This window comes from Aethalodelphis obliquidens, unplaced genomic scaffold, assembly GCF_003676395.1.
Source record: "Aethalodelphis obliquidens isolate GAN/ISIS:26980383/991018 unplaced genomic scaffold, ASM367639v1 scaffold37, whole genome shotgun sequence".
Taxonomy (NCBI): Eukaryota; Metazoa; Chordata; class Mammalia; order Artiodactyla; family Delphinidae; genus Aethalodelphis; species Aethalodelphis obliquidens.
Genome location: NW_020837981.1, coordinates 8984432 through 8999533, shown reverse-complemented (window position 1 = coordinate 8999533; position 15102 = coordinate 8984432). Strand labels below are relative to the sequence as shown.

Sequence of the window (15102 nt, the reverse complement as noted above, 5' to 3'; positions counted from 1 at the left end):
TGGTATCAGGGTGATGGTGGCCTTGTAGAATGAGTTTGGGAGTGTTCCTCCCTCTGTATATGTTGGAAGAATTTGAGAAGGATAGGTGTTAGCTCTTCTCTAAAGCTTTGATAGAATTCACTTGTGAAGCCATCTGGTCCTGGGCTTTTGTTTGTTGGAAGATTTTTAATCACAGTCTCAAATTCAGTGCTTGTGATTGGTCTGTTTATATTTTCTGTTTCTTCCTGCTTCAGTCTCAGAAGGTTGTGCTTTTGTAAGAGTTTGTCCATTTCTTCCAGGTTGTCCATTTTATTGGCATATAGTTGCTTGTAGTAATGTCTTATGATCATTTGTATTTCTGCAGTGTCAATTGTTACTTCTCCTTTTTCATTTCTAATTCTATTGATTTGACTGTTCTACCTTTTTTTCTTGATGAGTTGGCTAATGGTTTATCAATTTTGTTTATCTTCTCAAAGAACCAGGTTTTAGTTTTATTGATGTTTGCTATTATTTCCTTCTTTTCTTTTTCATTTATTTCTGATCTGATCTTTATGATTTCTTTCCTTCTGCTAACTTTGGGGATTTTTTGTTCTTCTTTTTCTAATTGCTTTAGGTATAAGCTTAGGTTTTTTATTTGAGATGTTTCTTGTTTCTTGAGGTAGGATTGTATTGCTATAAACTTCCCTCTTAGAACTGTTTTTGCTGCATCCCGTAGTTTCTGGGTCGTCGTGTTTTCATTGTCATTTGTCTCTAGGTATTTTTTTATTTTCTCTTTGATTTCTTCAGTGATCTCTTGGTTATTTAGTAGTGTTTTGTTTAGCTTCCATATGTTTGTATTTTTTACAGATTTTTTTCCTGTAATTGATATCTAGTCTCATAGCATTGTGGTCAGAAAAGATACTTGATACGATTTCAGTTTTCTTAAATTTACCAAGGCTTGATTTGTGACCCAAGATATGATCTATCCTGGAGAATATTCCATGAGCACTTGAGAAGAAAGTGTATTCTGTTGTTTTTGGGTGGAATGTCCTATAAATATCAATTAAGTCTATGTTGTTAATGTATCATTTAAAGCTGTGTTTCCTTCTTTATTTTCATTTTGGATGATCTGTCCATTGGTGAAAGTGGGGTGTTAAAGTCCCGTACTATGATTGTGTCACTGTCAATTTCCCCTTTTGTGGCTGTTAGCATTTGCCTTATGTATTGAGGTGCTCATGTGTTGGGTGCATAAATATTTACAATTGTTATATCTTCTTGGATTGATCCCTTGATCATTATGTAGTGTCCTTCTTTGTGTCTTGTAATAGTCTTTATTTTAAAGTCTATTTTGTCTGATATGAGAATTGCTCCTCCAGGTTTTTTTTGATTTCCATTAGCATGGAATATCTTTTTCCATCCCCTCACTTTAAGTCTGTATGTGTCCCTATGTCTGAAGTGGTCTCTTGTAGACAGCATATATATGGGTCTTGTTTTTGTATCCATTCAGCCAGTCTATGTCTTTTGATGGGAGCATAATCCATTTATATTTAAGGTAATTATCCATATGTATGTTCTATTACCATTTTCTTAATTGTTTTGGGTTTGTTATTGTAGGTCTTTTCCTTTTCTTGTGTTTCCTGCCTAGAGAAGTTCCTTTAGCATTTGTTGTGGAGCTGGTTTGGCGGTGCTGAGCTCTCTTAGCTTTTGCTTGTCTGTAAAGGTTTTAATTTCTCCGTGGAATCTGATTGAGATCCTTGCTGGGTAGAATAATCTTGGTTGTAGGCTTTTCCCTTTCCTCACTTTAAATATGTCTTCCCACTCCCTTCTGGCTTGCAGAGTTCCTGCTGAAAGTTTAGCTGTTAACCGTATGGGGATTCCCTTGTATGTTATTTGTTGTTTTTCCCTTGCTGCTGTATTTTCTTTGTATTTAATTTTTGATAGCTTGATTAATATGTGTCTTGGCATGTTTCTCCTTGGATTTATCCTGTATGGGACTCTCTGTGCTTCCTGGACTTGATTAACTGTTCCCTTTCCCATATTAGGGAAGTTTTCAACTATAATCTCTTCAAATATTTTCTCAGTCCCTTTCTTTTTCTCTTCTTCTTCTGGGACCCCTATAATTCGAATGTTGGTGCGTTTAATGTTGTCCCAGAGGTCTCTGAGAGTGTCCTCAATTCTTTTCATTCTTTTTTCCTTATTCTGCTCTGCAGTAGATATTTCCACTATTTTATCTTCCAGGTTACTTATCCGTTCTTCTGACTCAGTTATTCTGCTATTGATTCCTTCTAGAGAATTTTTAATTTCATTTATTGTGTTTTTCATCATTATTTGTTTGCTCTTTAGTTCTTCTAGGTCCTTGTTAAACGTTTCTTGTATTTTCTCCATTCTATTTCCAAGATTTTGGAGCATCTTTACTATCATTACTCTGAATTATTTTTCAGGTTATTTCATCTTCATTTGTTAGGTCTGGTGGGTTTTTGCCTTGCTCCTTCATCTGCTGTGTGTTTCTCTGTCTTCTCGTTTTGCTTAGCTTACTGTGTTTGGAGTCTCCTTTTCGCAGGCTGCAGGTTCTTAGTTGCTGTTATTTTTGGTGTCTGCCCCCAGTGCCTAAGGTTGGTTCAGTGGGCTGTGTAGTCTTCCTGGCAGAGAGGACTAGTGCCTGTGTTCTGGTGGATGAGGCTGGATCTTGTCTTTCTTGTGGGCAGGAACACATCTGGGGGTTGGGGTTTTGGGGTGTCTGTGACTTTATTATGAGTTTAGGCAACTTCTCTCCTAATGGGTGGGATTGTGTTCCTGTCTTGCTAGTTGTTTGGCATAGGGTGTCCAGCACCGTAGCTTGCTGTTTGTTGAGTGGAGCTGAGTCTTAGCATTGGGATGGGGATCTCTGGGAGAGCTTTCGCCGTTTGATATTACCTGGAGCTCAGAGGTCTCTGGTGGACCAATGTTCTGCACTCGGCTCTCCCACCTCAGCGGCACAGGCTTGACACCTGGCCGGAACACTAAGCCCCTGTCAGCCACACGGCTCCAAACTCCGGAATTCCACACTCCAGAGGCCCTCCTTTCCAATGTGCTGCCTCTCACCCTTCCACGCAGGTCCTCCTGACTTGGTTTTTAATCCCACTCTGGATTTTAGAACTGTGTAGTCTTGGACATGTGACTTATCCTTTCCATGCCTCAGTTTTCTTTTTTCTCACATGAGAGTAATAATAGGATATACTGACACATTGGAAAACCATTAGACTTAGAATGCATTCAAGAAACATTTGTTCCTATCCCACCCCATGCCTCCTTTCTTTTCTACCCCCCATCTCCTTCCTCCTTAACTCCTACTGTCCCTCCTTCTGCTGCTTCTCCTTGCCCTTTGATGGGAGAGATTGGAAAGATACTTGTTGGAAAATGTGTTGTTTCAGATCAGCCCTTGTAGGATTTTAATTTTTAAATATTTTAAACTGCCAGAAGCAATGGCACCATTAAATAGAATTTAAAAATTAAATCCTCCCAAACCACATTATTCACAAAAATCTTTCAATCTCTGCGTATTAACTTTTACCCGTTATAAATTTTATCTTGTTAAAAATCGTAGTGGATGTACTATTCTTATATTAACTGTGTTCACTGAATTTTGTATAATAAAAATTTTGCATATTTATCTCTTTTATATTTGGTTACCACATGTAATTATGAATATTTCCATAATGCCCAGTATTTATGTTGTTTTATTTTTTCTTGTTATATGAGTGTCTGCTAAAAGTATTTTGGAAACCACCACTCTCGATGATTGAAAAGGTCTTTTACAGCTCTGACATTCCGTAATTTGATTATTTGTGTAAAGGTCCAAAAAATGCCCAGTCTATAGCCCTTGCTTCCTGTTTTCCATTCCTGTTTCTTTTCCTTCCTGTCTGCCTTCCTCTCATAAACATTTCAGAACTACAGCTCTGGGCCTGATGGCCTTTTAGGCACTAGCAGAACTGGACCCCCTGTAGATCAGATACAAACAGTGGCAAACTCTGGAGGCTGTTTTGCCTGCAAAGGGCTTCCTGATTCCCGAGAGCCTTCGGCACAACCCTCCCCCTCACCCCAACCCTTCTTTGACTGACTTCTGCTCTGAATTACCCCTCACCTCCATCAGTCAGCTGAATGCTCAGCTCTTTTTCAGACTCTTCCTTTTGCCCGTTTGGGCCCTTTCTTGGCCCTTGGTTCCTGGCTCATCCTCATCCCACCATACCGCCTTTTTTTCTCTCAGTTTTTTGGCTTCTGGCTCTGGACCAGTATATGGTTTTCCTGTTCCCCCACCTGTCTGTCATTTCCAGCACAGTGGGTCTGTGGTGGAGGCTTTCTGTCTGTCCTCACACTGAAAGGCCTGGTGCCTTCACATGTGAGCAAGTGGGAAGACTCCACCTTAGGCCGGTTCTGTGGCTTTTAACTTAATCCTTGAGATGCTGTCAAGTCTTTACCTCTGATTCTGGCAACTTGGCCTATACTTTTGTGTTGAATTACAATCATGGTGTATAGTTTTCTCTTTGACGTTAAAATGTTTTATTCATTCAAGCATTATGCATTGACTTCTTTCTGTCTTTCTAGCAGCATGTTGGGTACAAGGGTAACAGTATAGTTAATCTTGGAAAGTTAGTAGAGTTAATCTTGAAAGTTCTCTGTTAGTATGAAGAAGAAATAAGCAAGGATGTAATTACTGGTCCAAGTGTTCAGCTGTCATCATAGAGGTCAGGGTCAAAGTTCTGTGATGATGCAGAGTATGGGGATCAGGCTTTGAGTTGGTGACTCTTACTAACCAGCATTAATCATGATTCTAATTTCTCCTTCTTCTTTTTTTTGATGAGTTGGGAATGCAGCCAAGGTCCTCATTTTATTTTTCTTGGTATTCTCTACACAGGGCCTGGCATATAGTAGGTGTTTATTAAATCCTTAATAATAAATGAGTGATACTTTTTCTTATGAGAGAAAATAAATGTTTTTAGAAGAGTCAGCTTTATACCACAGTTTCAGGGAATGAATTGTGATGAAAAGCGAAGATTGCTTTTACTTGAAAGAGGCTGACAAATTTCCCAGACCTGGGATCACTTTATGCAGCGTATGATTTAAGGGTGAGTGAGCATGCCAGAGCGCTCCACTTGAGCTGAGTGATGGGGAATGAGTTGTGGAGCTGTGGTCTTAGATGGTATTTTGTGAAAAATAGTGGGAGATTTATGACTATTAAACAACTTTGTAGCTGCCCCCTTCTTGTCTTGAAGCCTGCCAAATCTCTCCTCCTGTGGTCTGTATCATGTTCCTTCCGGGCATCCATGATGTTCAGAAATATCCACTGGAATGCAGGTTTTCATGGAACGCACCCAATGGGAGGGGGCTCGAATTTTACACATTCATCTAAAGACATTTGTTTTCTGGAACCGCAGAGTGAAATTCTCACTTTGCAAATCTCTTGTACTGTACTTTCATTCAGTCTTTTCCAATGAGGTTGCCAAAGTTCTTCCTTCCTTCCTGCATTATAGAAATTGCAAAGCACAGTATATTAGTGACCATTGTCATTATTGATGTGAGTTTAAAAAATTATTAGCAACTCTCCAATTGTGAGTAGGAGACAAGTACAGAAACCTTCAGTATGCTTTGGCAGATCTTAAGCAGAAGTGCTTACCGGGCTGGAACGAGCATTTCAAGCCTTGGTGTGAAGGGGGAATTTATAGTTACTACTGCTTATTGGCTTTTTCCATTCTATTGTCATACTCAGTAGCTTTGGAAGAATTAGAAATGGGATATTTCATCACAAAAAGCCAACCAGAGATGACCTGAATCCATGTTGGGCAAGTACTAGAAAATTGTTAGAGGAAATTTCCTCTAATTATGGGTTTATATCAACATAGGACTTATGGATCAGAGAGAAAATAGGAGTCTGTTTTTTCAATTTTCATGTTTAATTCTGAGAAATTGCAAAAATGTAGAAAAGTTTGAAAAGTAATGAGGATGTTCAGCTACCATACAGGGTTTGTATTTTCTAATATCTTGACATTTTTTTTCATGTCTTATCTTTCAATAAAAGAAATAAACCTTATCTGTAAAATTGAAGCTCACCCTCTTTCCCATTAGCCCCAGTCCTATTCCTGTGCCCTGTGGTAGAGGCAACCATTTTCATGAATGTAGTGTATAACTTTTATAATTTTTAGACCTTTCCGTATACACATATGAGATCAAAGAACTACACATATACATAAATAATATTGCTCTACATTTATCATTCTGCAACTTGCATTTTCACTTTTTATTAAATTTTTAGAGCTACTCAAATTGAGATATATAAATCAGCTTTATTGCTCTTAAGTGCTAAATATTATTCTGTCATGTGAATATACAACATTTTATTTATCGATTTTCCTCATTGATAGACATTTGAATTATTTCCAATTTGTTCTGTTGTAAATAATGCTGCAATAAACATTGTTCTATGTTCCACCTTACAGATCTGAGTAAAATTTTCCATCGTATATATTTTAAAGGGAATTGCAGTACCAGTTTTCAATTTTATTAGATATTGCTAAGCTATTCTCCTGCGTAGTTGAACCAATGTACGTTCCCACTGGCAAAGGATGAGAGGTTGAGATTTGTTGTCCTTCATTCTCTGTAGCACTCGCTATTGTGAGACTTAAAAGTTTGCCAACTATGATGGACAAGAAAATAATTGCATCTTGTTTTAATTTGCATTGCCTTTAGGACTAGTAAATTTGACCATCTTCTCTTTTATTTATTGACTACTCAGGTTTCCTCTTCTTTGAATTGTCTGAGTTTTCCTTTGCCCATTTTTTATTATATTTTTATTTATTTAGGGATATAGGTATTCTGGATGCTAATATTTTATTGTAGATGTTGCAAAAATTCTCTAACGGGTGATTTAAAATGTAAAAGTAATTCTTTGCCACAGGTCGTTAGAAAATTTGGCAAGTACTCAAAGATTAGAGAATTATTTGTAGTTCTTAGGATTCCGATTTACCCTGATTTCCCTGTTCCCATTTTAAGCATCCTTCCTTAATCCAGGTAAAAGAAAACATTAAATATTTCCACTTATGTTTCTATTATTTCATTCTTGATATACTGTGAGTGTATTGCTTCAGTTTCAAGGGGAGTTCTTTATTCTGGGGCAGGTAGAATGCAAATTTAAGACATTGTCTTGTCCATTTCTTTCATATGATAATTGTGCTTTTCTGAATCATGCTTCTAAGCATAATTTTCAACATCACTATTGAGAAGATCACATGGAGTTCATTTTGCTAAAAGCCAAGTCAAAGAACTGGTAGTTAGAACCTTGGTTTGTAGCGGTTTTCCCCAACATCCAGCCATGAAAGTCTCACCAAAAGGCATAGTTTGCAAAATTGTTCTCTTCCTGGATTCTTTTCCATGACTTGAGTTTATAAATGGACACTTAGCAGAAAAGTAATTAAGTGCTAGGCGAAGAATGATGACTGCAAAACAGAACTCAAGCCACACAGTTTTTGCTTTGACTACAATTGGAAATAAAAGTTAAATCGCTATTTTACTCTTGGTTACAAAATTCGTATGTTTTTCCCCGTCAGAGGTATTTGCTGAAAGGTAGTTTCTTCCAGTAATTTTAGGAAAAGCTGTCATCAAGTTGTCAACAGCCCAAATTGAGATTAAAAGCACCAAGAAATATCACAATATAGCAACCTAAAACTCATCCTGGAATTTTAGGCTTTTTTTAGCAACAAGGTGGAGTAGAAACATTGACAGAGAAAGAAGCTATGGCCTCTTATGGAGGAAGTACAGTAGATTTGTGGAAGGACATTCCCCATTCCTCTGCCGCATATATCCTGCCTCAAGCATTGAATAGATGCCATATTCAGAACATGTCATTGTGTCTCATTTATCATGTAGGGATAACAGGAGACCTTGATGCCAAATGGAGAAACACCTGGTGATTCTAATGTTTGAATTTTAATCTAATTGCTGACTCTTTTACATTGTTGCAGCATCCTAAATGTCTAATGATGCAGTATCTTACAAATCTTGGGTACTTTTTAAAACATTTTTCTTGGTGACTGAACTTTGATCTTTCTAGACCCAATACCTTTGGATCAAACTTTAAACACCATATATTTCTCTTGCTGCTGAGATGAAGTAATGCTACCCGAAATCTGTCTCTACCTTAGGGACAGAGCTTCTGCTTTTGTGGCATTCAGAACTCTTTCTGTAAGTCTCCACTGAAAGCTGCTTAATCAAACATCTCAAATGTCAGAAACGGGGTTTAAAGGGTTTTTCTAGCAAGTAGGTCTAATCTCCTACTTAGTTTTGATTCCTATAATGTCGATAATCTCTTTGGAGAAAAGGCCTCCTCCTACCAGGGCAAATATATCCCATAGAATGTATTTCCTTTTCCAGAAAGAAAAATGTAGCATTAATGAAATTTACTTTTTCATGAAGCTTGGAAAGGTTGTAAGCTTAGGATTTTGATCCTAGCAGATGTTCTTTTTTGGATATTAAAAAAAAAAAAAAAGTAGTGTTTGATTCAGAAGTCTCAGTAAGAATTGCAGTGGTGGTGCTTCGTACTCCACGCAGCCACACTCAGAATATGACATACTGGTCATTAGCTCTGAGTGACACCTGACTCTCCGGCTGTGGTCCTTTCCTCCTGCCTTAGCCCCCATGGATGTAGTGTTAGGGAAAGAGAGTTAGTAGCCTGCGTCACACTATATAGAATCGAATGGTTAAAGAGCCTTGTGTACAGTTAAAAAAAAGCATCTTCGTAGATAGATTTCAGAATATTTTCTTTTAGACTTTGAAATGGCAAAGTTTTGTCGACGACCACTGTATTTCAAATTTCAGATGGGTTTTTCAGTGCTATTGTAAAATGTAGCCAGAACCCCAGTTGCAGGGTCTGCAATGGTTTGTATCCTTCTCTAGGGTCACTTCATGCTGCCAGGCCTTTTGTCTTCAGCTTCCCATTATCTCCATGCCACTGGGTCCAGTAAACCAGGCTTGTTTGTCCCATCCACCCTGGGGGCAAAGCTCAGCCTCTTCACTGGTTTCCATAGAAATCTCCGCACAGTGAACATTCGATCCGTGGGAAGTATTGGTAGGAGGCCTGTGGCAGAAATCGAAGTCTGCATCATTTCCTGCCTTCAACTTCTCCTTGCCTCCTCCTCCTTGAAGTTCAGCACAGTAAACAAACCATCCCCTTGTGTCAGAGCCCTTCCACCTGTACCAAGTCCCCTGGAAGCTTGGTAATCGACCCTACACTTAGCAGAATATTATCTCAACACAGACAACTCTTGCTCCCTAAGAAGAGTCTTGGTCCATAATATTTTCTCCAAACCCAGATCCCGAGGAGACAAGTTGGGTAAATGAAGGTATTTAGTGTTTGGTGTGGCTTCATGTTGGTGTGGTTTTTCTCACGCAGGCCTCTGGTGACAGCGTTGCCGCCTCTCCGAAGAGCCGCTACACACCCCTGCCTTCTGCTTCCAGGGAACTCACCAGTCACCGAGGTAGGAACCCTGCTTTTTATTGCTCTCAGTGGCTGCAGGGAGGGACACCGGCCTGTGCGGAGCTCGGGGCTCATTACTGCTGTCTCGGCACTTTGGAAGGAACACAGTGCTTTTCAAGTCCTTGATGAGAAAACCATACCTGTCAAGCCTAGTGATTTTCACTCATATTCAACAGAATTTAGTGGCAGTCTATTGGGAAGGCAAATAAGTCTATGGTGGAATATAATTTTGTGATACTTTTTCTTTAAACAAAGAGATTATCGTACTTAAAAATTACTAAGGAGGTCATTTCCTCCAGGGAAAGTGATGGAGAGAAATTAGGAAAGTCACTAATATTTGTAAAAGTGTCACTGTTTGGGAGTATAATAGCTGAAATCTGTAATTTCGAAATGAATGAACTCTACGTTACAGCTAAAAGGAATTCCCGTTTGCCTAGTAACATTAAGGCGAATCAATATGCAGTTTTCCCTGAATTCTCTGATCCTTGAAACTTTAATTTGGCTTACCCAGTTCTTCCAAAGCCTTGAATTCCTATTGCCATCTCTAAAGTCTGCAAGGAATATAATTTAAACATGCTTTATCCCTAACCTGGCTGCTCAGGCCAAGGACTATGTGACCAGCTTTGTTGGAATTAGTTAGGACAGGAAGAGGCCATGTGATGTAACTTGTTTACCCCATTTTATTCTGGTTATGACCACAGTCATGTTTCGTAATTGTGAATCTACCTTCCAAGGATAAGTAAGAACAGGCTAAGATTGAGGGCATTACATACTTTAAACATTGCTTCTCCAAGCAGGAAATTACCCTTGTACATTCAGGGGACACTGAATAAGGCCTCTTCCAGCTTTGTCATCCAAGCTGCACAGCAGGATGAGTGGGTCGGAGCCAAGTCTGTAGAGATTATCAGAAAGTAGAGCTGGCCCTCTAAGGAAGACATGGAGGTTTCAGGCAAATGGCACACTTATATTCTGCAGGAAACGGTCCACAGAGTAATGCAGGATTCCAGGTGTCTGTGACTTGGACCTGTGTTGTCTGTTTGATGTCTGGGCCCAGTGGAACTTTTCTACATTTAAATATGTGTTGGTTCAATTAGGGTTCAACTGTGATTCCATTCAGTAAGTGTCAAACTTGTGAAAGTCAATTTTGCTCAAAGTCAGGTAGAATAAATAGCTTCCGACATGTTATATTTTGAGGGGTGTGAACAGATCTCTTCTGCTGAATGTCCTTATGAAGGTTGTGAGTATATCCCTTTAGAGACTGTTTTACTGGGTGGCGGGGGGTGGCGGGGATTCCTCTAGGCAAACAATAATACGCTCTCTAGAAGGAATAACAAATTAAGCCTAGCATCATATTCTCATAGATGGTCTCTTGCATTTGAATAAGGGTAGTTTTAACTGTGTAGCCCGTTGACTACATGAGTAGGAACTGAAGTCTCGGAGCCCTCAAGCCTACTTGAGTTGATCTGGCCACGAAATTGAGATTTCACAGCAGGAGGACCCCATAGTGATAGTCATCAGTAATAGGGCAAAGGTCATCTGTGGTCGTAACAGTAAAATAAAGAATCTGAACCTTGAAGAAATGGAATATAAAACAATAGTTTTGAAGATATTTTGGTTAATATTTGGAATATGGAAAAATACCTAACATGGTTAGAGTGAAAATAGGCCCCCTTGAATGATATCAGAGCCCAACATCAATAGGGAAAACATTATTTAAAGGGAGCCAAGAGCAGCTGTCTTGAATTTCCTGAGTAATTAATACACATTTAATGCATTTGAGGCATTAGTTGCCTGATCTGTGCTAAGTACTTGGATGTTGAAAAGAGCAAGACAGCGTCATGAAACGACGGCCAGGTCTTTGGACTTATGTTCATGAGGAGACCAGTAAAGAGAGAACCAAAGAAGCTCATTAGGCTGAATTATTATTGGACTGATGTGCGTGGGGAAAATATGTGACTGATATATTTCACCTTGGCATGAATCATGCAGTGACAAATGAGGAAAGCCATAGTTTGCAGCATCCAGAAAGAAACCACTTAATGCCATCTTGGTTTATTTTGTATTTAAGTGAAAGAAATTATTCTAAATTTCTGATTCCATAAATCACCAAACATTTTGAGTGTCGTTTGTTAATATTTTCATGGCAACAGCCTACAAACATTTATCCAGAGAGGTACTTCCACGTTGTGAAGGCAAATGACACCAATTCTTTCCCAGGTGAAATCCTCCATGATGTTTGAAAGTTGGTCTATAAATTCCTAAGTGGAAATTCTATTTGTAAATAATTTTTGGTTCATTCGGTTCCCAATCTCTTTTCATTCCGCACCAACGACTACACAAACTGTGGGCAGTAGTTCATGTGCAAATTGCTATTTTTCTATACTTGCCATCTTCCCTTTGCTTGTCCTTTTATGTAACTTCCAATGTCGAGTATGATAGGCCAGAGATTCATGTCCTAAGGACTGTAGATTCAAATGCAAAGGAAGTCTGGGCCCAGAATAATGATCAGGAGACAGGGGACTCTATTTTTCCATCTGTAACGTGTAGATAATCTAAACCTCATGGGGACAGTAATGCCCAGTACTTTGTTCTTCCTGCATGAAATTTTTACTGATCTTACCTGTATTGAATTTTTCCCCTAGTTGAGGTACTTACAATATTTGTTTCTCTCTCCTTAGTGCCATTGCTCATATTCTGCTTTGTATGACAGGGGTCAGGACTATGTATGTCTTGAACTCCTCATGAATGAAAGCTCCCTGAGGGGCAGTACAGATTCTAACTCTCCTTCCCTTTCACATCATTAACTCCTACTCATTCGTCAGGTATCAGCTTCAGTACAACAGCTCCAAAGAAGATTCCTCTGTTCTCACCCTGTCCCTTTGCTTTAGGTCAGTTTTCCCTTTTCAGAGACTGTCTTCCCAGATGGCAGCTCTTGGCGGTGGGGCGGAGGGGGGGCGGTTGGTGTGGGGTAGGGGGTGGAGGTGCTGATGTCTGTTTACTCGCCACTATTTTCGCAGTGCCTGGCACAGGGCCTCCTACTTAATCAGCGATCAATAAATATTTGTTCAGTAAATGATGAGTGATAGAAACCCAGGGGAAAGTCAGTGACTTAGGTACCTCTTGTTGGTATCTAAGTACCCCCGTTGCATGTAAATTGCGAGGTAACTAGATTGCATCTGAGGAAGGAAACCCATCTGCCTTTGGGGGTGATCACATACTGAAGGGAGCGGCCTGTCTTGTGGACGTCAGACCTCAACTCTGTTGCTTTCAGAAACCCACACACACCATCTTGGATTGGAGCTGTATCTATTGGTTCATTGCCAGAAGGCATTTAGCCGTATTGCACAACTTCCAAGTAGATAGTTATTTTAATGTCAGAGTTTTCAAACGCTGGTGTTTTGATGATGGAAAGGACTAGGATGAATTAAAGCAACTCATGGAATTATTTTACTAGAACAGAAGTTCTCAAAGAAGGGGATGGAAGTTCAGTAAGATGCAGGTTGTGGTAAAGATAGGGTTTTAGAATGGTCCGCTTAAAGTCTCTCTGGGAATTCTCCTCTAGGTCTGAGCATGTCTTCAGAATATGGGGAATATGGGGCTATGTCAGTGATTCCAACTGCTACCCAGTGATAGTCTGCATACATACTACCTCCTCAGTGGGTAGCCACATTATGAGGAATGTTGAAACGTTTATCACAGAAATGGATATACCCCTGCATGCCACTCTATCTGGTAGCTGTTAGAAGCAGAATTTGCATCTTTATAGACCATTGTGTCTTTTGGGAAAACATTTCTATTTAGAGCATAGACCATAAATAAACCCAATAAGGTGGAGAGGGTAAATGTTAGTTTTCCCATTTAACAGAGGAAGACACCCCCAACAATTGCTAGGGGAGCTGAATCACTCAGCAACAGAGGCAAGGAAAAAGCATCCAAGCTCTGTGTCCTAGATTCCCAGGCCACCCCAGACATTTGTCCTTTACACAGGACACATAAAGCAATCCGCTGCCTGGGGTGCTAAGGCTGTGGTAAAGTACAGCGTCCTTGCCAACTTCTGTCAAAAGAGTTGCCTGTTACTCCCCTTCTTCCACCCTTTTTAAAAAATTACAAATCTATACATTCAGGAGCAGAGATAGTTTGAAAAACCAAAGGGAAAAATGCTATGGTATCAACCTGAATTCAGACAGGGAAAATTGAATGCACACCATTCAAATTATGAAGGGCTTTAATGTAAGGAATGAGAGGCTTACACATACAGGAAAGGACTGACAGGGAAGGTGTCACCCAGAGTCTCACCTCTGTGACCGGTGATTCTCAAGAGCTGCTGAAGATTCTGTGCATCTCAGGAATACTTGGGAATCTCCTCCTGACTTTCTCGGTCTGCAGCACCAAGGCGGCGGTGATTCTCAAGAAGTTCTTCAAAGGTTAGGACTACCCACGCATTGCCCTGCCCCTCCTCTCTGGATTTCCACATCATACTCAGTGTCTCTCTTTGGCCCTCTCTAACTGAGAGCTATGCACACAGGGAATTTTGGGAAATGTAGTTTCTAGTTTCTCCTGTGAGCTGCAGAGAAAACCTCAGAAGGGGGTAGTGGTGATGCCCAATTAAAACAGCCAAGGGCTTCCCTGGTGGCGCAGTGGTTGAGAGTCCGCCTGCTGATGCAGGGGACACGGGTTTGTGCCCTGGTCCGGGAAGATCCCACATGCCGCGGAGCAGCTGGGCCCGTGAGCCATGGCCGCGGAGCCTGCGCATCTGGAGCCTGTGCTCTGCAACGGGAGAGGCCACAACAGTGAGAGGCCCGCATACTGCAAAAAAACCCCAAAAAACAGCCAAGCCGGCACATCTACCGTAATCCTACCTTGCCAACCGCTATCACGTTGAGGGTCCCATTCCAATTGTTTGCACGCACATTTTGCAAAGTAATTGCAAACCCAGTGAACATCCCTGAATTATTACTTTTTTTCCCCTGATGCTTATACAGTCTTGAAGATGTGCCATAGTTAACTTGTCAGATTAAGCATTGGACTTTAAAAGTATGAAAGAAAGAAAGCAAGAAACGGAGGGGAATCTGTTACGAAAAGCTGCTTGGAGATGATAATACCCCACTTCTATCCATCGTTGGCAATCTTGCCATTATTTTTATTGACACAGTCGTTAGAAGCTCGTCCTCTTCTCCAACCAGGGGCTTGGTCTGTTTGTTTTGGAAATTGATTGCTGGGACCATCACAGAGTGATTTACATAGCAACTTATCATAATTAGTTATTGTTTGCAGTTTCCTTAATGTGAGTTGCATTTTATGCTTAGCAATTGATTTTTCTGTATTTCTCCATGAAGCAGCTCAATGTGTGTCATCCAAAAAAGAAAAAAAAGGTGGAAGGAAAAACTGCTGGCGTTTTTTAGTTTTATTTTTTAAACAGTTTTAGCCTGAGATATCATAAAGTACCTTTTCTCAGAAGCCATAAATGCAGAGGGTTTTGCTTCAACTATTCAAATAAGCCAAAGTGAAATAAATCAGAGGAAAATTAAATGGATGTAGGTGAAGATGTGTCAATGTAGGCAGAGATGTTTGGGATGGGGAGATGTTGGCCAGAAAAACTGTACGCCAGCAAGCAGAATACTTCCGGGAGGGCACAAGATGGG

General features: G+C 40.0%; 1 protein-coding gene across 2 annotated transcripts in view; it reads left to right on the top strand.

Annotated features, from left to right (window-relative positions):
• LRMDA (leucine rich melanocyte differentiation associated) overlaps positions 1–15102 on the top strand; it is a 1115615-nt gene that overhangs the window by 864267 nt on the left and 236246 nt on the right. For both annotated transcript variants that reach the window (XM_027129784.1, XM_027129785.1), the window contains one exon: positions 9377–9461. In XM_027129784.1, coding sequence (XP_026985585.1) covers positions 9377–9461 — 85 coding nt within the window. The remainder of the gene's footprint in view (positions 1–9376; positions 9462–15102) is intronic.